Source organism: Scyliorhinus torazame, chromosome 1 (genome assembly GCF_047496885.1).
Source record: "Scyliorhinus torazame isolate Kashiwa2021f chromosome 1, sScyTor2.1, whole genome shotgun sequence".
Lineage (NCBI taxonomy): Eukaryota > Metazoa > Chordata > Chondrichthyes > Carcharhiniformes > Scyliorhinidae > Scyliorhinus > Scyliorhinus torazame.
The window spans coordinates 389,538,361-389,561,721 of record NC_092707.1 but is presented as its reverse complement, the minus strand read 5'-3'; the positions used below and the strand labels follow the sequence as shown (position 1 = coordinate 389,561,721).

Here is a 23,361-nt window from a genome sequence, read left to right as displayed (position 1 = left end):
ACGAGATGCAGTTCCTGAATTAGAATCTATATGGTTGGAGGTGAGAAACAGGAAGGGAACAGTGACCTTGTTTGGTATTTATTATAGACCTCCAAATAGTGGGGAGGAAGTGGAAGAGAGTATTTGTAGGCAGATTATGGAAACCCGCAGAGCGAGTAGGGTTGTAATAGTTGGGGATTTCAATTGCCTGAAGGTAGACTGGGAAACGGGTAGAGTAAGGGGAGAAATTCCTACATTGTCTGCAGGAGAACTTTCTGGAACAGTACATTTCCAGTCCTACCAGGGAGCAAGATGTATTGGGTCTGGTCCTAGGAAATGAGGCAGGGCAGGTGGAGAACTTCAGAGTGGGGGAGCGTTGGGAAGTAGCGATCATAATATAATACGAGTCAATATTAAATTGGAAAAGGATAAAAGTCAGTCACGGATTAAGATCCCAGACTGGAATAGGGCAAATTTTATGGGTCTAAAAGTTGAACTGGTGCAGATTGATTGGAAACGCATTTTGGTGGATAAAACAGTGGATGAAAAATGGGAGACTTTCAAAGGAGAGATGAATAGGGTGCAAGCTAGGTAAGTAAACATGAGAAATAAATACAGGGTATTCAAAGCTAGAGTATCCTGGGTGACTGAAGATATTGATAAAATAAGGAAGAAAAAAGAGGCATATGATGCTTGCCGGAATAATAATAGTAATAGATATCAGGAAGAGAATCTCAAATGCAGGAGCGAGGCTAAGGTTGGAATAAGGAAGGCTAAGAGAAAGCCTACTTGTGCTGCCCATGGTAGCACAAGTGGTTAGCATTGTGGCTGCACAGCACCAGGGTCCCAGGTTCAATTCCCCGCTGGGTCACTCACTGTCTGTGCGGAGTCGGCACGTTCTCCCCGAGTCTGCGTGGGTTTTCTCCGGGTGCTCCGGTTTCCTCCCTCAGTCCAAAGACATACAGGTTAGGTGGATTGGCCATGATAAATTTCCCTTCATGACCAAAAACGTTTGGAGGGGTTATTGGGTTACGGGGATAGGGTGGAAGTGAGGACTTAAGTGGGTCGGTGCAGACTCGATGGACCGAATGGCTTCCTTCTGCACTGTATGTTCTATATTCTAATGAGGAAAGGATGGCAGGCTGTGCTAAAACAAATAGCAAAATGTTCTTCAAGCATATTAATGGCATCTCCACTTTGCTGGAGGAGGTTCTGACCACAGGGGGACTGGAGAAGGGGGTAGTGTCGGCGGTTTACGGGACTATTTTGGAAGAGGAGAAGGCACCACTGGAAGGGATCTAAGCAAAGTGGAAGGGGAGTTGGGAGAGGGTATGGAGGAAGGGTTCTGGTTTGAGGAGCTCCGGAGAGTGAACCCCTCCACCTCGTGCACGAGGTTGGGACTGATACAGCTGAGGGTGGTATAGAGCGCACACCCCACAAGGGCGAGGATGAGCCGGCTCTTTGAGGGGGTAGAAAATGTGTGTGAACATTGCGGGGGGAGCCCCACGAATCACGTTCATATGTTTTGGTCCTGTCCAAAGCTGGAGAATTATTGGAAGGAGGTTTTTAGGGTAATCTCTAAAGTGGTACACGTGAAACTGGACCCGAGCCCTCGGATGGCCATATTCGGGTTGTTGGACCAGCCAGGGTTGGGAATGGATGCGAAGGCAGGTGTTGTGGCCTTCGCCTCGTTGATCACCCAAAGGCGGATCCTGTTGGGATGTAGAGCAACCTCTCCATCCTGTGCCCTGACGTGGCGGGGTGACCTGTTGGAATTCTTAACTCTTGAGAAGTTTAAGTTTGAACTGAGGGGAGGATGGATGGGTTCTACAATTCATGGGCGTCATTCATTATGCACTTTCAAGAATTGGATAACATTGAATATTAGGGATGGGTGTTGGGAGGGTTGGCAGGAGGGGGGCTCTATGTGTTAATGGTGACTATGGGTGATTCCTGATTCTTTTTTGTTATTTGTTTATGTTAACATGCGAGCAGTTGTTTGTGGGTTTGGTGGGAGGATGGGATTGTTGTTGTTGATATGGGATTGACATTGTATTCGTTACTGCTTATTGTTTATTGTTGGTGGGTGTAAATTTGGCAGAAAATGTGAAAAAGGAGAATACAACTATTTTTAAAAAAACATATTAATGACATAAGATTCGTGAAGGATAGAGTGGGGCCCATAAGGGACACACAGGGTAAGCTGATCACTGAAGCGGAGGGTATGGTATGAAACTGTGAGTGTTGAGCAACTAAGCAGCATGGTGATAGATAAAGAAAAGGTGCTAAGAAGGCTGGCAGCACTCCAGGTAGAAAAGTCACCAGGCCCAGATGGGATGCATCGTAGATTGCTGAGAGGTAAGGAAGCATATTGCGGAGCCGTTGACAGAAATTTTCCAGGTCTTCTGAACGCAGGATTAGTTCCAGGGGACGAGAGGATTGCAAATGTGACACCAGTTTAAGAAAGGGGCAAAGGATAACCCAGGAAACTACAAACCTGTCAGCTTGACATCAATAGTGGGAAAACTGATGGGGGCCAAAGTACGTGATGAGATAAATATACACTTAGAGAAAAATAAATTAATACAAGACAGTCTGCATGGTTTTGTCAAGGGCAGGTCACGTCTGACAAATTTAACTGAGTTCTTTGATGAGGTGACACAGGCAGTGGATGAAGGTACTGTCATTGATGTTGTATATTTGGACTTTCAGAAAGCATTTAATACAGTACCACATGGCAGGTTGGTTAACAAATTTAAAATGTTTGGGATTGATGGGTCCTTGGCAGCATGGATTTGAGGTTGGCTTAGAGATAGGAAACAAAGGGTAGATATAGATGGACAAGGGTGGCACGGTGGCACAGTGGTTAACACTGTTGCCTACGACGCTGAGGACCCGGGTTCGATCCCGGCCTCAGATCACTTCTGTATGGAGTTTGCACATTCTCCCCGTCAGGTTATGTCTTTTGGCTTTTTAACGAGTGTTAATGAAACGCAAAAGGCGCCGCGAGCGTGTTTCCCGACACGGCACGGTGGGCCACCTGGATCTAATAATAATCTTTTATTGTCACAAGTATGAAGTTAGTGTGAAAAGCCCCCAGTCGCCATATTCCGGTGCCTGTTCGGGGAGGCCGGTGCAGGAATTGAACCCGCGCTGCTGGCATTGTTTTGCATTACAAGCCAGCTGTTTAGCCCACTGAGCTAAACCGGCCCATAGGTGCCATCTAAGTCAGGAGAGAAAAATAAAATTGCGACTTGTTTTCTCCCCCACCCACCACCCCTCACCCACCACCATCACCCCTCACCACCCCCACCCCTCACCCACCACCTCTCACCACCCCCACCCACACACCACCACCCCTCACCCACCCCCACCACCACCCCTCACCCACCCACCCACCACCACCCCTCACCCACCCACCCACCACCACCCCTCACCCACCCACCCACCACCACCCCACACCCCTCACCCACCACCACCCCTCACCCACCCACCACCACCCCTCACCCACCACCACCCACAAAACTGCCTTTCGGCCGCACTCCGGGTTTCCCGCCCTCAGGGGGAGAGGGCAAACCTTTTCGGCCGGGGGGGGGGGGGGGGCACCCGTGGCCCTGTGTTGTGAAGTGTTGAGTTGTCTGAGGGAGCAGAGTCGGGCATCTTCTCACCCTGGCAGCTCCTCCATGGCCGCCCGGCCTGCTTGACAACCGCGCCCCTTAGCAACCGGCCCCCCTAGCAACCGCCCCGAAACAACATGGCCGACGACAAAGAAACGGCAGGTAAGCGGCAGGTTGGGAGAAAGGACGGGCGGAGGGGCGACCGCAACGGTGCAGGGCGACAACAGAGCCAAGGAAAGCACTCAGGCCCGAAGCTTCATTGTTGCCTCCGACCAGCCCGGCCCGGGGGCAGGATTTGCTGCAAAGAGTCCCCCCCCCCCCCCCCCTCGCGAGCGGACGGATCAGGGAAATGTCAAAGTTTACTTTTCTTTTTTTCAAAAGAGCCGGTGCGTTTTAATCCCTGACATTTCGAATCAGACACCAGTGAGACACAAGCATCTGAACAAATGGAGGGAGGGGGAATAAACGTTGAAAAACAATTGAGCGTTGTCTCTAATCAGAAAGAATTGAAGTTTTTCTTTCATGTTCCGTGAAAGGCGACAAATTAGTGCATCTTAAACCCAGCTCACCTCACCCACAACCATGTGTACACTTGATTTCTTATCGCATTTCAGATTCACAGGGTGAGATTCTCCGGTGCCCCCCCCCCCCCCCCCCAGCCGCGCGTTTCTCGGCGACGCGACGCTTGCTGGCGAGGGGTTCTATCTTCCTGCCGCTTGTCAATGGGATTTCACGTTGTAACCACCTCACCCCGCCGCAAAACCCATTGGCGGAGGATATGCTGCCGGCAGGAAAAGTGAATCGCAATGACTGGAGAATTCAGGCCACAGCATTTTTCACTTGTAGGAAAATGATGGTTTCAGCAGTAGCCGGAAACACCCCATTATTGCTGTTTTTGTGAACGTTGCTGTCATGATATTCAGATAAACATCATGGTGCAAACACACAGACACACTGATGGACAGATCAACGGACCAATCAATATACACGCAACATCACAGCCAATCACAAGCAAGAGCAGACACTATAAAACGGGGAACACAACACTTCCAATTCATTCCAGCAGGAGACAGCTCAGGGTACGGAGCTCACAGCAAGCCACTCAGGCATTCACCATGTGCTGAGTGCCTCTCCAAGATAGTGTTAGGGCTGGGTCCACAGGTTAGAGGGTAATGAACGAACCACAGCAACCAGTTTACAAATGTTAATAATTGTTAGTAATAAAACTGAGTTGTACCGTCCGCAACCGTGTTGGTTCGTCTGTGTAGCAGAGCACCCAACACAACATAGTACCAGGATTGGAACCCAGTACCTGTGAGACCTACCTACGCATCCTCAGGAATCCGCCATCCTGCTCCATGGACACCATCGGCCTCCCGCAGCCGCTCCAAATCGCTGGAAACCTCCGTGTTAACTAGAAGTTGTTCAAACAGCGCTTCCAGTTCTTCCTACAAGCCACAGAAAGGGAGAATGCTTCGGACACCAGGAAAATCGCCCTCCTCCTCTCCACGGCAGGGCAACACGCCATCCACATCTACAACTCCCTGGTGTCTGCGGAAGGTGAGGACAAGACGAAGTACAAGACGGTCCTTCTCAAACTCGAGCAACACTTCAGCATCGAAGTAAATGAGAGTTTCGAGAGGTACCTCTTCCAGCAGCACCTGCAGGGTAAGGATGAGCCTTTTCAATCTTTCCTTACACACATCCGTATCCTTGCGCAGTCCTGCGGTTACGAGGCCACCTCCGATTCCATGATTTGGGACCAGATAGTTTTTGGGGTCACCTCGGGCACCCTACGCCAGCAGCTCCTCAAGATAAAAAGTCTCACCCTAGCCACCGCCATCGAAGGCTGCGTCCTCCATGAAAACGTGACCAGCCACTACTCCCAATTCCAAGCGGCCGAATCGTCACGGCAGGGTCCTACGCAGCCGAATCGGCAGGGCAGGGGTCCTACGAGGCTGAGCGGGTCCAGTCCATCGAGTCCCTCCCGGCCTGCGGCCCAGACGAGGGCGGCCATTTTGCGCGCTTTTCGCGGCCTCCCGCGCTTGTACGTGCCAAAAGAGACGTCGACGCAGAGGGACGTGATGCGCAGGCGCGCTCTACGCAGGACCGAACTGCGTATGCGCGATGGCGCAACGACCGCCATGACGTCACGACGTGCGGCAACTGTGGATCCGCACATTTAAAGCGGCAATGTCCAGCAAAGAACCGACAATGCCTCCGCTGTGGCAAGATGGGCCACTACGCTGCCTGCTGCCGAGCAGCTCAACCTGCCAACGCTCCCCAATTCCGACAGCCTCGCAGGGACGTGCGGTCCATTCAGCCTCCATACTCCGAATCATACCCGGACGATATACAGACCGGCGATACAGACGAACGGGAAGCCTTCCGCGTTGCGGTCATCGACAGGAACCGGATGTCTCCAAGCAGGACCCACCAGCCGATGCCAGTGAACAGTGTCAATCCGGGTGATGAATGGTGTGCCACCCTAACGGTCAACCGATTACCAATCACATTCCGTCTGGACACTGGTGCCTCCGCCAACCTGATAGCATGGTCAGCCTTCTACGCCTTGAAGGTCAGACCACCAATTCAGCCATCCCGTTCTAAGATGGTCGACTATAACAGAATCGTTATCCTGGCCATGGGATCCTGCCAGCTCCAGGTGATGCACAATGTGTATAAGGCCACACTGTCCTTCGAGATTGTTGGTTCATCAAAGGACTCCCTGCTAGGCGCACAGGCGTTCAAAGTTCTCCACCTCGTTCAGCGGGTACACGCTCTGTCTCCAGAAGGCACGTCAGACTTCCCGGATGCTGAATTTAGGGCACAGCTCCACTCGCTCCTCGCCCATAACCAGGAGGCATTCGAAGGCATAGGCACACTGCCCTATACCTACAGAATACGGCTCAAACCGGATGCCACCCCGGTCATTCACGCACCTCGTAGAGTCCCAGCACCACTCAAAGACCGCCTCAAGCAGCAGCTGCAGGATCTCCAGGACCAAGGAGTGCTATCCCGGGTCACGGAGCCCAGGCCATGGGTCAGCTCCATGGTGTGCGTTAAAAAGCCCTCTGGTGAACTCCGGGTCTGCATCAACCCGAAAGACCTGAACAACAACATCATGAGGGAACACTACCCCATACCCAAACAGGAGGAGATCACGAGTGAAATGGCCCGGGCTAAAACTTTCACAAAGCTTGATGCCTCAAAGTGTTTTTGGCAGATCCAACTGGATCAGTCCAGCCGAAAGCTGTGCACCTTCAACACTCCTTTCGGCAGGTTCTGCTATAACAGAATGCCGTTTGGCATCATCTCGGCATCCGAGGTATTCCACAGAATCATGGAACAGATGATGGAGGACATCGAAGGGGTGCGCGTCTATGTTGACGACGTCATCATCTGGTCCACCACACCACAGGAGCACATCAGTCGTCTCCAGCGTGTCTTCGCGTGGATACGGGAACACGGCCTGTGCCTCAACCGAGCAAAGTGCTCCTTTGGCCAAACTGAGCTAAAGTTTCTGGGGGACCATATATCCCGGTCAGGAGTGTGTCCGGATGCAGACAAAGTGAGCGCCATTACAGCCATGCCGCAGCCGGCAGACAAGAAAGCAGTGCTTCGCTTTCTAGGCATGGTCAACTTCCTGGGGAAGTTCATTCCCAACCTTGCCTCCCACACAACGGCTCTTCGCCACCTAGTTAAGAAGTCCACGGAGTTCCAGTGGTTGCCCGCACACCAGAAGGAATGGGAGGAGCTCAAAATTAAGCTCACTACAGCCCCGGTATTGGCGTTCTTCGACACCTCTCGGGATACGAAGATTTCGACTGATGCCAGCCAGTCCGGCATTGGGGCGGTACTCCTGCAACGGGATGACACTGCATCATGGGCCACAGTCGCCTATTCCTCGCGGGCCATGACCCCCACAGACCAGCGCTATGTGCAGATCGAGAAGGAGTGCCTGGGTTTGTTGACCGGAATAGATAAGTTCCACAATTACGTGTATGGTCTCCCCCAGTTTACCGTGGAAAACGACCATCGTCCCCTGGTCAGCATCATACATAAAGACCCTCGCCTCCAGCGCATCCTGCTCAAGCTCCGGTGGTACGACTTCCAACTGGTCTACACCCCGGGTAAGGACCTCATCATTGCGGATGCCCTATCCAGAGCAGTAGGGATTCGGAGGGATTCGTCTGTCAAGTCGAAGCGCATGTGGCCTTCACATCGGCCAATCTGCCAGCTGACGATTCAAATCTGGCCTGTATTCGCCGGGAGACTGCGGCTGACCCCCTTCTACAACGTGTGATGCGCCACATGACGGGAGGGTGGCTCAAAGGACAGTGCCCACAATTCTACAATGTCCGGTACGACTTGGCCGTCATTGACGGTGTCCTCCTAAAGCTGGACCGGATTGTGATCCACACAGTATGCACAAGCTGGTCCTCGACCAACTGCACGAAGGCCATCTCGGGGTTGAGAATTGCAGACGGAGGGCCCGAGAAGCTGTATACTGGCTGGGCATCAGCGCTGACATTGCCAACATGGTGCTCAACTGCCCCACCTGCCAAAGGTTTCAGCCGGCGCAACCCCCCGAGACGCTTCAGTCCCATGAGTTGGTGACGTCCCCCTGGGCGAAGGTGGGTGTGGACCTCTTTCATGCGCTTGGCGGGGACTACATAATCATCATAGATTACTTTTCAAATTATCCAGAGGTCATACGCCTGCACGATTTAACATCGCCCGCTGTCATAAGGGCATGCAAAGACACCTTCGCTCGACATGGCATTCCGATTACTGTCATGTCGGACAATGGGCCCTGTTTTGCAAGCCAAGAATGGTCTTCTTTTGCTGCTTCATATGGCTTCACACACGTGACGTCCAGCCCTCTGCATCCCCAGTCAAATAGCAAGGGGGAAAAGGCCGTTCATATCATCAAGCAGCTCCTCTGCAAGGCTGCTGATGCCGGATCAGATTTCTGCTTAGCCCTGCTGGACTATCGCTCGGCCCCACTAGCCACTGGCCTCTCACCAGCCCAGCTGTTGATGGGTCGCGCCCTCAGGACTACTGTGCCATCCATTCGTGTCCCTACACTCGACCACATTCCAGTACTGCAAAGGATGCGACAGCAGCGTGCTCAGCAGAAGGTGGCACACGACACTCGGGCAACTGATCTTCCTGCCTTGGCACCTGGAGACAAGGTCCGCATCCACCTACCAGAGGGTGGCTGGTCGGCAACTGCCGAAGTTCTCTGACGCGTGGCTCCCCGCTCGTTCCTGGTTCGCATGCCTGATGGCTCCATTCGCCGGCTCAATCGCCGGGCTCTTCACCTGCTTCCGCGCTCGCTACATGATCATACGCCGGTGCCACGCCCTCCTGTTGTTCCTGATGTCGAATTCGTGGAGCTTCCTGCCACCATGCCCATTCCTCTGCTGCCTGTGGCCAGGCCCATTCCTCAGCTGGTGGTTCCTGACCCGCCCTTGAGGCGGTCAACCCGAATTCGTCGCCCACCTACTAGGCTGGACTTATGAGCCTGTTTGAACATTGGACTCACTAAAAGTTTTATGCCACTATGTTAATAAGTTTCTCTTTTGTCGTTACAGGTGTTCGTTTTGATGCTTGATGCTTACACTTGTTTTGTTGATGGTACAACCTCATTGCTATGTTGCATCTGACACCTTCCTATGTATATAGTTTAGCCTCATGTACATGTTGTAGATATTGCACACACACACATTCAGCTGCACTCAGTACACATCTATATTTATTACCACATAGGCACATATTCTTGTAAAAAAGGGGGGATGTCATGATATTCAGATAAACATCATGGTGCAAACACACATGCACACTGATGGACAGATCAATACACACGCAACATCACAGCCAATCAAGCAAGAGCAGACGCACTATAAAACGGGGAACACGACACTTCCGATTCATTCCAGCAGGAGACAGCTCAGGGCACAGAGCTCACAGCAAGCCACTCAGACATTCACCATGTGCTGAGTGCCTCTCCAAGATAGTGTTAGGGCTGGGTCCACAGGTTAGAGGGTAATGAACGAACCACAGCAACCAGTTTACAAATGTTAATAATTGTCAGTAATAAAACTGAGTTGTACCTTCCGCAACCGTGTTGGTTCGTCTGTGTAGCAGAGCACCCAACACGACAGTTGCTTTATTCATGCAACCAATTTAAACGCAATTTATATTAATATTAAGAGAGGAGAGGGCAGCACGGTGGGGCAGTGGTTAGCACTGCTGCCTCATGGCGCCGAGGTCCCAGGTTCAATCCCGGCTCTGGGTCATTGTCCGTGTGGAGTTTGCAGATTCTCCCTGTGTTTGCGTGGGTTTCGCACTCAAAACCCAAAGATGCACAGGGTAGCTGGATTGGACACGTTAAATTATCCCTTAATTGGAAAAATTTAATTGGGCACTCTAAATTTATTACAAAAATTAAGAGAGGAGCAGCATAGGCTGCACAGTGGCGCAGTGGGTAGCACTGCAGTTTCATGTCGCCGAGGTCCCAGGTTCGATCCCGGCTCTGGGTCACTGTCAATGTGGAGTTTGCACATTCTCCCCATGTTTGCGTGGGTCTCACCCCCGCAACCCAAAGATGTGCAGACTAGGTAGATTGGCCACGCTAAATTGCCACTTAATTGGAAGAAAAAGAACTGGGTACTCTAAATTGAGGAAAAAAATCTATATATATATATATAGATTAAAAACAAATTTCTAAGTGTCATTTTAGCCATGTTTGGCAAGATCCTGGTCCATATTTGATGGCACTTAGTGCCAAAAATGAGCTTCCACGTGCGTCTCGCTTTTACTGGCCGTCTTGCCATTCGATTCGCCAGACTCACGCCTCAGCATCTCATCACTAACAAGGGAGCTGCTTTTAAATGCTCCCTCATCACTCACTCCCAGACAACGGTAGCACAATGGTTAGCACAGTTACTTCACAGCTCCAGGGTCCCAGGTTTAATTCCCGACTTGGGCCTCTGCCTGTGCAAAGTCTGCACGTTCTCCCCGTGTCTGCGTGGGTTTCCTCCCACAGTCCAAAGATGTGCAGGTTAGGTGGATTGACTAAGCTAAATTGATCCTAGTGACCAGAAAAAGGTTAAGTGGGGTTAGGAGGATAGGATGGAGGTGTGGGCTTAGAGTAAGTGCTCTTTCCAAGGGCCGGTGCAGACTCGATGGGCCGAATGGCCTCCTTCTGCACTGTAAATTCTATGATTCTATGAACACACAAGCATGGTACGTGTAGACCTGCTCTTTGCTTTGGTGATGCTGACTTGGCCAGGCTTCTCGATGCTGTGGGGGTCGGAGGCCCAGCAGCACGGTCAGCAAAGACGCCTAGGAAGCAGTAGCAGTCAATGCAGGCAGCATGACCAGGAGGACCGCCGTCCAAAGTCAGAAGACCAATGACTTCCACCGAGCTACAAGGGTAAGTTACCGCTTCTCTCCTGGCATCAGTTCCGCCTGCCACCCCACAAATTCCCAACACGCCCCCCCCCCCCCCCCCCCCCCCCCCCCCCCCCACAAATACTGGCTGACACCACGCACCCGCCCCACACTGATCTTTGTGCTTGTTCCTCATCACCCCAGGCACCCACCAGCATAACCAGGTGTGATGCCCATACATGCCACCTGCTATAGACCCCCTGACCCACCAAGCGTGCGGCTCACAATACCCTCTTTGTCCCCGCAGGCAAAATAACCCATAATATATGGGAAAGGGCCATGTCGGGAGGCTGAGTCCCAGAGTTCGGATTCCTCACCCCCTATGAGGAATGGGCCCTGGAGATCGCGGGGTTGACAGAGGAGAGAGCAGTCACCAACGGAGAGGTTGGTCTGTGCCACAAAGTGAGGATCCACTGCCTATTCACCCAGATGACCTGACTCAAGTGATTAATTCATGTCAGACAAAGTTATCCTCCTCTCTCATTGACCACGTGTCCATTGTCTCACAGGATCTCCATCTGATGAGGCTGGGCCATCCAGAGTCGTTGCCACCCAAGAGACCACCTCGGAGCAGAACTCCGAGGAGAACACCGGTGAGGCATCACAGCTATCACCCCCACCTTCGACCAGCGCAGAGACACACATCTTGGTGGACAACATTAGTGGATAGGCTTCTGGGGCACAATCTGGTGAGCACCACACAGTTGCCAAGATATTCAGGAGGGGAGGTCAGGTACAGCCAATTGGAGAAGTCCCAAAGGCTTCAGTCGCAGGAGATGGTGCCGACAATGTGTGGCACCATGGCCAACATTGCTAGGGTGGCGACCACAGTGGAAAGCCTGGAGCACGACGTTCATGTCTTGAGTGGTGGTGTCCAAAGTATGGCTCAGTCTGTGACAACCATGGCTGAGGGCCTCGACATAATGTCCCAGCCGCTCAAGGATGTGCCCCAGGCACAGGTAGACATTGCTGAGGCACTCCAGAGCATGACACAGTCACAGAGAGACGTGTTCCAGGCGCAGATCTACATGACTGAGGCACTCCACGGCGTGGCCCAGTCACACACAAGCTTTGCTAAGGGCGTCAACACCATGGTGCCGACAATGGGGAGCCGCCAGGGTTGGCAAAGCCAGATGACTCAGAGGCTTCTGGAGCTCACTCCAGATGCCCCTTGGTCCCATGGAAATCCAAGGGCCATACGGACACTGTCAGGGATGAGGAAATGCTGGAGGCTAACCAGGGGCCTTCCACCAAAGATATGACGGTGGTCTCCAGTTTTCCTGAATTCCCCCATCCTGATGCCGGCGCATCTGAAGGGCAGCGGGCAGAATATGATAGCACAGCGATGCCAGTGACACCGGTAAGTTGGCCGGGGCTCCCTGGCACCAGGCCCTCCATAGGACGTCCGCCAAGGGCATCAAAGGACACGGCGCAGAAATCAGCAGGCTCCCTCCATCTCTGATGTGCATCCTGGGGACACACGTAGATACAGTAGTAGACCACGAAAGGTCAAGACGATTGAGGAGCACTGAGTGGACATTGGGGAGGAGGGGGTCACAATCTGTAGCTAGGGGTAATGGAAATGTCAGTAGTTCACCTGATACATGTAAAGCCTCTGTCACAGCGGGCCTGCCTGCACCCCCACACCCTGTTGCCCTCGACTCCCCCCAACTCCAGCACGCGCCCCCCTCCCCATTGTTAGTGCGCTGTAAGCACAAAGATAGGAGTCAGAATTTTGCAGAAACTGAGGAGCACCAGAGCTTTCTTCACAGCGAGTTATCATCACCCTCCTGCCTTGTATCGTGACTCGCTGACAGAGTCGACACAGACCCATCACCCTGGACTGATGTAACACAAACCCTTGGAGGGTGGAACAAGGCGGTCAGGTGGTGTGTGTGTTGTGGTGTGAAGTGTGGATTGGGGTAAAGGAGGGAAATAGGGGTGCTGGACATAACCTCATCCTATGTGAGCCTGATGTGGATGAGAGCCTCCCTGGTCCTCCGGGTGTACCTGAACCATGCCGCCGCCTGTCCTCCATCCTCTGGTTCCTCTTGTAGCTCCTCCCCAGCCTCGTCCTCCAGCACCTACTGGTCCGCCACCACCTCTGACTCAGACAAGGCTGCATTGTCCCTCCTCCTCCAGCATGTCGCCCAGCTGCTGTGCCAGGTTGTGGAGGGCACAGCAGACCACCACAAAGTGGGAGACCCTCTGGGGGGGGTATACTGCAGGGCACCACCAGGGTGACCCAAGCATGGGAACCACATTTTGAGCATTGCAATGAACCCTCAATGACACCATGGGCATCAATATATCGAGTCTCCGCCTTGGTCTCAGGACTTTGCACCAGAGTCTTCAGCCAAGGCCTCAGCCAGGACACCTTGTCCCCTTGAGAGCCAACCATTCATCCTGGGGTGGTCCTCGAAGACGCCGGGGAACTCCAAGTGCCCCAGGATGTAGCTGTCACCCACGATCCACACACTTGCCCTTTAGTCACAAGAGGATCCTCAGTGCTGAAGCCCAGCTCTTTAGTGTTTGATTGTTAGCAGCTGCCTCCGTGGTGCTGACGCTCCTAGAATTCAGGTGCAGTATTCAGGCTTCACAGTTTCCTTGAGATGCTATGCACTAATCATCCTCCGAGGCATGGAACATGTACCCAGGAGTAGGAACTTGAGAGTTGAAAATATTTTGGGGCGACACAGTGGCGCAGTGATTAGCATCGCTGCCTGCGGTGCTGAGGACCCAGGTTCGATCCCGGCCCCGGGCCACTATCTGTGTGGAATTTGCACATTCTCCTCGTGTCTGCGTGCGCTTTACCCCCACAAACCAAAGATGTGCAGGTTAGGTTGATTGGCCACGCCAAAATGCCCCTTAATTGGAAAACAAAAATTGGATACTCTAAATTTATTTTAAAAAAAAAATATTTTGTTTATTAAACGGTCAAAAGTAACATTCCACATATTACACTAACCATTAAACAACAAGGAAACGTCACCGTTCCATGTTGGTACCAGTACAAAGGTACCATTTCACAAAAAAAACCACACGGTATCACCCCTCGCAGGCTCTTCAACAGGAACGGAGGATAAGCCTGAGAATGTTTTTTCATGTCCAGAATTTTGTCGTAGAAATGATCTGTCCATCAATGTGTTATTTATTCCACGTATCAGTGCCATTCTCCGTCCAGGAACCGCAGCTGGGTAGGCCCTCCCACACAGCCCAATCTCAACGGAACCAAATCCCGACATCCACATATTCCACTGGCGCTCAAGGTGCAGTTGAACATCCTTGACTTCCAGTGTGTTTAACCCGCGGTGGCGTGCCAGTTACATGCAGCATTTGCCACACCAGCAACAAAAGCATCAGCAATCTGCAAAAGCATTTCTTCAACGACATCATCAGGTGGCCCATTTGGATCAATGTCACGCACCAGGATTGCCTTCTGGACCCATATGCCCCCCCTGAGCCCGATGTTCCAGGATCCAGGTAAATGAAAAAAAAGTGGTCATTCTTTCCTGATACAGAAAAGGAAGGAAACAGCATCTGCCGCCACCAGCAGCAGCAAACACAACCTGTAAATCTTTTAGTTTATTGACAGTATCAAAATACAAAAGGACACCAATCACTTGCCACCCAAAACAAACACCCCAACCTACATGAGCGGAAAGGCTCACCAGCCCAGCCCACCAAAAAGGCTGCTCCAACATGGAGAATGGTGGAGAAGCGAGAGAAAACCATTCCACCCCTCCCAAGAGGGGCACAGTTTAGTTCAGAACACGTCGAGCACATTATAAACAAAACCAAATGCAGAGCAACCGCGAAGGAAAGCACAAAGGAGGCAGGAAGACAACAAAGACACCAGCCGTACACCAAGGACGAAAACCAAGACAACGAACAAGTGAACAACACCACCAGTTGCTGAGACAGCGCATGCCTCTCCGCCCCCCCAGTTTCAGACCTACATCGGCGGGAGCGTGCTAAGAAGTGATTCAAACCACCGGAAAAGGACACCAACACGGATCCAGCGGAGGAAGGAGAGAGAACACCCCACCCCCTCACCAACACCAGTAGTGTTCTCAGAAAGAAAACACAAACCAGGCAGGGATATAACGAGGACACCAGCTGCACACCAAAGACAAAATCAAGACAAAAACAAAAAGAATACATTACCGGCAGCTACCAAGTCAACGCACATCCCCCGCGGCCCAAGAGCAGACCTACATTGGTGGAAAGGCGCCCAATGCATGTACAGGAAAGCATGTGTGTGAATGTCAGTGCATATACATCGGCAAGAATGTGCGTGCAAAGAGTATAGGCGTGAATGACTGTGCATGCGTGCCAATGCATGAGTGCAAGCAGCACAGATCACAGGAAACATTCACGCAGATTCAGGAAACAGAGGAAGAAGGAGAGAGAACACCCCACCCCTTCTCCAGCACTGGTAATGTTTCAGGGTTAAGGCCGTAGAAACGAGAGGGGTAGTAGCAGACAAGACAAGCAAAAGAGGGGGAGGGGTGGCATTGTTAGTCAAGGACAGTATTACGGTGGCAGAAAGGACGTTTGATGAGGAACAAAGAACAAAGAACAAAGAAATGTACAGCACAGGAACAGGCCCTTCGGCCCTCCAAGCCCGTGCCGACCATACTGCCCGACTAAACTACAATCTTCTACACTTCCTGGGTCCGTATCCTTCTATTCCCATCCTATTCATATATTTGTCAAGATGCCCCTTAAATGTCCCTATCGTCCCTGCCTCCACTACCACCTCCGGTAGTGAGTTCCAGGCACCCACTACCCTCTGCGTAAAAAACTTGCCTCGTACATCTACTCTAAACCTTGCCCCTCTCACCTTAAACCTATGCCCCCTAGTAATTGACCCCTCTACCCTGGGGAAAAGCCTCTGACTATCCACTCTGTCTATGCCCCTCATAATTTTGTATACCTCTATCAGGTCGCCCCTCAACCTCCTTCGTTCCAGTGAGAACAAACCGAGTTTATTCAATCGCTCCTCATAGCTTATGCCCTCCATACCAGGCAACATTCTGGTAAATCTCTTCTGCACCCTCTCTAAAGCCTCCACATCCTTCTGGTAGTGTGGCGACCAGAATTGAACACTATACTCCAAGTGTGGCCTAACTAAGGTTCTATACAGCTGCAACATGACTTGCCAATTCTTATACTCAATGCCCCGGCCAATGAAGGCAAGCATGCCGTATGCCTTCTTGACTACCTTCTCCACCTGTGTAGCCCCTTTCAGTGATCTGTGGACCTGTACTCCTAGATCTCTTTGACTTTCAATACTCTTGAGGGTTCTACCATTCACTGTATATTCCCTACCTGCATTAGCCCTTCCAAAATGCATTACCTCACATTTGTCCAGGTTAAACTCCATCTGCCATCTCTCCGCCCAAGTCTCCAGACAATCTAAATCCTGCTGTATCCTCAGACAGTCCTCATCGCTATCCGCAATTCCACCAACCTTTGTGTCGTCTGCAAACTTACTAATCAGACCAGTTACATTTTCCTCCAAATCATTTATATATACTACAAAGAGCAAAGGTCCCAGCACTGATCCCTGTGGAACACCACTGGTCACAGCCCTCCAATTAGAAAAGCATCCCTCCATTGCTACCCTCTGCCTTCTATGGCCTAGCCAGTTCTGTATCCACCTTGCCAGTTCACCCCTGATCCCGTGTGACTTCACCTTTTGTACTAGTCTACCATGAGGGACCTTGTCAAAGGCCTTACTGAAGTCCATATAGACAACATCTACTGCCCTACCTGCATCGTCTACTGAGGTAGTATGGGCTGAGGTTAGAAACAGGAAAGGAGGGGTCACCCTGTTAGGTTTTCTATAGGCCTCCGAAAAGTTCCAGAGATGTAGAGGAAAGGATTGCAAAGATGATTCTGGATAGGAGCGAAAGCAACAGGGTAGGGACTTTAACTTTCCAAATATTGACTGGAAACGCTATAGTTCGAGTACTTTAGATGGGTCTGTTTTTGTCCAATGTGTGCAGGAGAGTTTCCTGACACAGTATGTAGATAGTCCAACGAGAGGCGAGGCCATATTGGATTTGGTACTGGGTAATGAACCAGGACAGGTGTTAGATTTGGAGGTAGGTGAGCACTTTGGTGATAGTGACCACAATTCCATTGCGTTTACTTTAGTGATGGAAAGGGATAGTTATATACCGCAGGGCAAGAGTTATATCTGGGGAAAAGGCAATTATGATGCGATGAGGCAAGACTTAGAATGCATCGGATGTAGAGGAAAACTGCAGGGGATGGGCACAATGGAAATGTGGAGCTTGTTCAAGGAACAGCTACTGCGTGTCCTTGATAAGTATGTACCTGTCTGGCAGGGAGGAAGTGGTCGAGCAAGGGAACCGTGGTTTACTGAAGCAGTCGAAACACTTGTCAAGAGGAAGAAGGAGGCTTATGTAAAGATGAGACTTGAAGATTCAGTTAGGGCGCTCGAGAGTTACAAGTTAGCTAGGAAGGACCTAAAGAGAGAGCTAAGAAGAGCCAGGAGGGGACAGGAGAAGTCTTTGGCAGGTAGGATCAAGGATAACCCTCAAGCTTTCTATAGATATGTCAGGAATAAACAAATGACTAGGGTAAGAGTAGGGCCAGTCAAGGACAGTAGCGGGAAGTTGTGCTTGGAGTCCGAGGAGATAGGAGAGGTTCTAAATGAATATTTTTCATCAGTTTTCACACAGGAAAAAGACAGTTTTGTCGAGGAGAATACTGAGATTCAGGCTACTAGACTAGAAGGGCTTGAGGTTCATAAGGAGGAGGTGTTAGCAATTCTGGAAAGTGTGAAAATTGATATGTCCCCTGGGCCGGATGGGATTTATCCTAGGATTCTCTGGGAAGTTAGGGAGGAAATTGCTGATCTTTAAGTCATCTTTGTCTACAGGAATAGTGCCAGAAGACTGGAGGATAGCAAATGTTGTCCCCTTGTTTAAGAAGGGGAGGAGAGACAACCCCGGTAACTATAGACCAGTGAGCCTTACTTCTGTTGTGGGCAAAATCTTGGAAAGGTTTATAAGAGATAGGATGTATAATCATCTGGAAAGGAATAATTTGATTAGAGATAGTCAACACGGTTTTGTGAAGGGTAGGTCGTGCCTCACAAACCTTATTGAGTTCTTTGAGAAGGTGACCAAACAGGTGGATGAGGGTAAAGCAGTTGATGTGGTGTATATGGATTTCAGTAAAGCCTTTGATAAGGTTCCCCATGGTAGGCTACTGCAGAAAATATAGAAGCATGGGATTCAGGGTCATTTAGCAGTTTGGATCAGAAATTGGCTAGCTGGAAGAAGACAAAGGGTGGTGGTTGATGGGAAATGTTCAGACTGGAGTCCAGTTACTAGTGGTGTACCACAAGGATCTGTTTTGGGGCCACTGCTGTTTGTCATTTTTATAAATGACCTGGAGGAGCGGGTAGAAGGATGGGTGAGTAAATTTGCAGATGACACTAAAATCGGTGGAGTTGTGGACAGTGCAGAAGGATGTTACAAGTTACAGAGGGACATAGATAAGCTGCAGAGCTGGGCTGAGAGGTGGCAAATGGAGTTTAATGCAGAAAAGTGTGAGGTGATTCATTTTGGAAGGAATAACAGGAAGACAGAGTACTGGGCTAATGGTAAGATTCTTGGCAGTGTGGATGAGCAGAGAGATCTCGGTGTCCATGTACATAGATCCCTGAAAGTTGCCACCCAGGTTGAGAGGGTTGTTAAGAAGGGGTACGGTGTGTTAGTTTTTATTGGTAGAGGGATTGAGTTTCGGAGCCATGAGGTCATGTTGCAGCTGTACAAAACTCTGGTGCGGCCGCATTTGGAGTATTGCGTGCAATTCTGGTCGCCGCGTTATAGGAAGGATGTGGAAGCATTGGAAAGGATGCAGAGGAGATTTACCAGAATGTTGCCTGGTATGGAGGGATGATCTTATGAGGAAAGGCTGAGGGACTTAAGGCTGTTTTCGTTAGAAGAAGGTTAAAGAGGTGACTTAATTGAGGCATACAAGATGATCAGAGGATTGGATAGGGTGGACAGTGAGAGCCTTTTTCCTCGGATGGTGATGTCTAGCACGAGGGGACATACCTTTAAATTGAGGGGAGATAGATATAAGACAGATGTCAGAGGTAGGTTCTTTACTCAGAGAGTAGTAACGGTGTGGAATGCCCTGCCTGCAACAGTAGTGGACTCGCCAATACTAAGGGCATTCAAATGGTCATTGGATAGACATATTGACGATAAGGGAATAGTGTAGATGGACTTTATAGTGGTTTCACAGGTCGGCGCAACATCGAGGGCCGAAGGGCCTGTACTGCGCTGTAACGTTCTATGTTCTAAGTGCACAGCCGCCAGGCAAAAGAGCAATATACTGCCAACGGTGCAAAAACGACTCGGTGGAAAGCCATTTGGTAAGCCAACCACCGGAAGGTCTCACAGACCGGGAGCACAGAGAAGGAGGGAGAGAGAGCGAAAACCACCTCCCCCTCTCCAGCACTGACAATGTCGTCCAGCGACTCCCAGGCTACAGAGGCAGGAGGGGCTGCAATGGGCAAAAGATAATGCGCAGTTCTTTGGTATTTATCATACAATTCCGCCCCCCTCAACAAACATAGACTAAACACTGTGCAAAAGGAAACCAAGGCATACCAGTGACTGATCGATCTCCCCTGGGACTTGTAGAATACGAGCTCCCCCTCTAGTGGGCAGAGGCCCACCCAACTGGAGCTCGTTGATTCGCCCTTTAAGAGCTGTCCCACACTGGGACTGGCACTTCCGGTAGTCCTGCCTGGGACCTTTAAGTTGTAAGCCGTGTTTGGCTTTTACTTTATGTTAACTAATTAAACATTGTTTAAACTTTTCGGGCCTCCTGAGCTTTTATACTTGTTCTATCTGTGATTCATGCACTTGGACACCCAGATAGATCACTCTGCAGCTCAGAGCTCTGCAATCTCACACCATTTAGATGATATGCTTCTTTCTTATTCTTCCTGCAAAAACAGAGAATTTCACAATTGCCCACATTATACTCCATTTGCCAGACTCCTTAGATGTACTCCAAGAAATTGGTTAAATGCGATTGCCCTTTCACAAAACTGCATTGACTCTGCCATATTGCATTAAACGTTTCTACTTTTCTAAGTGCCCTGCTATACCACCTTCAGTAAAAGCTTCTAACATTTTCCCTATGACAGATGTTAAGCTAACTGGCCTGTAGTTTCCTGCTTTCTGTCCCCTCCTCCCCTTTTGAATAAAGGAGTTCTATTTGCAATTTTCTAATCCAATGGAATCTTCTCTGAATCTGGGGTATTTTGGAAAATTAAGACCAACGCGTCAACTATTTCACGAGTCATTTATTTTAAGACCCCAGGATAAAGTCCATTAGGACCAGAATGTATCAGCTCACAGCTCCAACAATTTACTCAATATCACTTCTCAGTTGATTGTAATTTTCCTGAGTTTCTGCGTGCCCCCCCCCCCCCCCCATTCCATTTCCCAATTTATGCTATTTCCCGGATGTAATTTGTATTCCATGTAGTGAAGAGTAATGCATAATGCCTGTTTAATTCATCCGCCATCTCCTTACTCTCCATTATTAATTCCTCTGACTCGCTTTCTATAGGACCAAAGGTCACATTGTTAACTCTTTTCTGAATTAAATATCTATAGAAACTCTTACAATCGTCTTTATATTTCCAGCTAGTTTTCTCTCGTACTCTAATTTTTTACTCTTTATTAATCTTTTCATCATTCTTTGCTGTTCTTTAAATTCTATCCAATCTCCTGACCTGCCACTTTGTCCAGTGATTCACCTTTGTTTAAGTTTGACACTGGACGGGATTCTTTGGCCTCCCTGTGGCGTGTTTCTGGCCGTTGGGAGGCAGCCCTCCGTAGGCCAGTGGAGGGATCTTCTGGTCCCACCACTATCAGATGGGATCCCCCGTTGATTCCATCCCATGCTGCCGGGAAACCCGTGGCGGGGGTCCTCCGTCGGCAGGACCAGAAGATCCCACCGGCGTGAAGAGCCAGAAGATCTCCCCCACTGTCTTTATTTGTTTTAGTTAACCAAGGATGGTAGGTTCTCCCCTTGGATATTTTCTTTCTCATTGGGATGTATCTATTCTCAAATATCCCTTTAAAAACCTGCAGCTGCATCTCTATGGAAACATCCCTTAACCTCATTTGTCAGTTCACTTTAACTAGCTCTGCTTTCATGCCTTCATAATTGCCCTGATTTAAGTTCTAAGTCTACCCACTCCTTTCTCCCTCAAACTGCATGTAAAATTCGATTACATTATGATCACTTCTATCCAGGGTTTCATAGAATTACATAGAACACACAGTGCAGAAGGAGGCCATTCGGCCCATCGAGTCTGCACCGGCCCCTTAAGCCCTCACTTCCACCCTATCCCCGTAACCCAATAACCCTTCCTAACCTTTTTGGACACTAAGGGCAATTTAGTTGGCTCTCTGGTTGGCTTCAGGACGTTCTGTGACTAGAAACTGTCCTGAAAACATTCTATAAACGGCTCATCTTACCTTTTCCCATCTGATTTTCCAGTCTATCATAGATTAAAATCCCCCATGATTATCATTGTACCTTTCTGACAAGCTCCATTTAAGCTCTTCCTTTTTCCTCCGTCTACATTCTGGCTTCCTGAACTTCGATCATCCCTCTCTAATGCGTTAATGCCATCATTAATTAACAGAACCACCCTCTCCACCTTTTCCGAACTTCCTACATCACTGGCTTCTTGTTTCTTGTTTCTCTTCCCGCATCTAGTGCACAAGACATTCCCTTTGCGAGATTTTTCTTCGACCAGCTTGTTAGCCTGTCACCAGAGGCTTATAGCTTGAGGGGCGCCACTCTGCATCAAGCATGGCTGACCAGGAGTCTCTTTACCACCTACCATTGGCATGTTGGAATGATTTTGCAGTTTGATTCTCAACCTGATGACCTTGTTATGAACACACCTTCCTTGACCATCAAGCCTTGGGGTGGCATAGCTTCTAGCTCAGAGGCAGGGATGCTACCCACAGCGCCACCAGGCCGAATCACTGGTAGTATGTAACTCATTTTCAATGACTTTCCTGAACTATAATCAGAAGCCAGAAACTTAAGAAGAGTGTTGTGTCATTCCCAAACCAATGGAAAGCTATTTACCCACATGGAGATTTCTAACCTTGCATCAAAACCATTGCACCATTGTTTAATTCAATGATGTTCAATGTAAAGTGCAGAATTACGGAAAATGCCAGAACAGTATTGGCACCTAATACTGTTAATAAAATCAAATAATATAAAGTCAAATCAAAAAGGAGTAGTATTCGCACCCCAACATTATTCTGCCTTTGGATGGGCTGAGCAAACAGAGGCTGTGCATTCTACACACTTTTAACTTGAATTCATTTTGCAGGGGGTGTGTGATCATGAGAGAATGGCAAGATCAGTTTTGCGACTGTTGTCATGGAGGTGGGCAGAGCTAGCTGCAAATATAAATACTTACTAGTATCTATTTACAAAGATATTTTATCCTCCTAGTTTCCCCAATCCCATTCATCTCAAAAACCTATTCAACTGAACAGAATCAATCTTTTAAAAAAATAAGTCCTGAGCTCTCTATGTCTTTGTCTATTGAGAAACATCTCGCCTCTTCATGATCATCCTAATTAGTTTTGATCTCTAATTCAGGGTATAATCTTAGTCATCCTTCTTGATACCCTCAGCCATTTGTGAGGACTAAAACTGGACATTAATCTCTAAATAGGCAAACATGGGCATCATCCGCAGTGCAGTATCTGAAGCCCAACTATCTTTAACTGCTACTTCAATTACCTTCCATCATAAGTCAGAATGTTCACTGATGATTGTTCATTTCCATTTGCAACTCCTTAGATAATGAAGCGATTTGTACCTGCATACAGCAAGACCTGGACAACATGCAGGTTGGGCAAGGAAGTGGCAAATAATATTTGTGCCACAGAAGTGCCAGGCATCTCCAACAAGAAAGAATCTAACCACATTTCCTTGACACTTAAAGGCAGTATCATCACTGAATCCCCCACCATCAACATACTTGGAATCGTCATTGACTAGAAATTTAACTGGACTAATTAAACCACTCATCTGCCTAACACTGTGCTGGAGGCAGATTCAATCAGGCTTTCAAAAGACAATTGGATAAGTATCTGAAGAGAAAAAATATATTTTCAGAGCCATGGGAAACAGGTGGGGAATGGGACAGAGATGGCATGCACATGACAGGTTGAATGAACGTCTCTGACTCTTT

The 23,361-nt window shown here is 49.5% G+C and overlaps 1 protein-coding gene across 1 annotated transcript in view; it reads left to right on the top strand.

Moving 5' to 3' along the window:
* Nucleotides 1–3,610: 3,610 nt before the first annotated feature.
* efcab2 (EF-hand calcium binding domain 2) overlaps nucleotides 3,611–23,361 on the top strand; it is a 184,302-nt gene continuing 164,551 nt past the window's right edge. Inside the window, exon 1 of the mRNA XM_072512946.1 lies at nucleotides 3,611–3,758. Coding sequence (XP_072369047.1) covers nucleotides 3,734–3,758 — 25 coding nt within the window. The 5' untranslated portion in view covers nucleotides 3,611–3,733. The remainder of the gene's footprint in view (nucleotides 3,759–23,361) is intronic.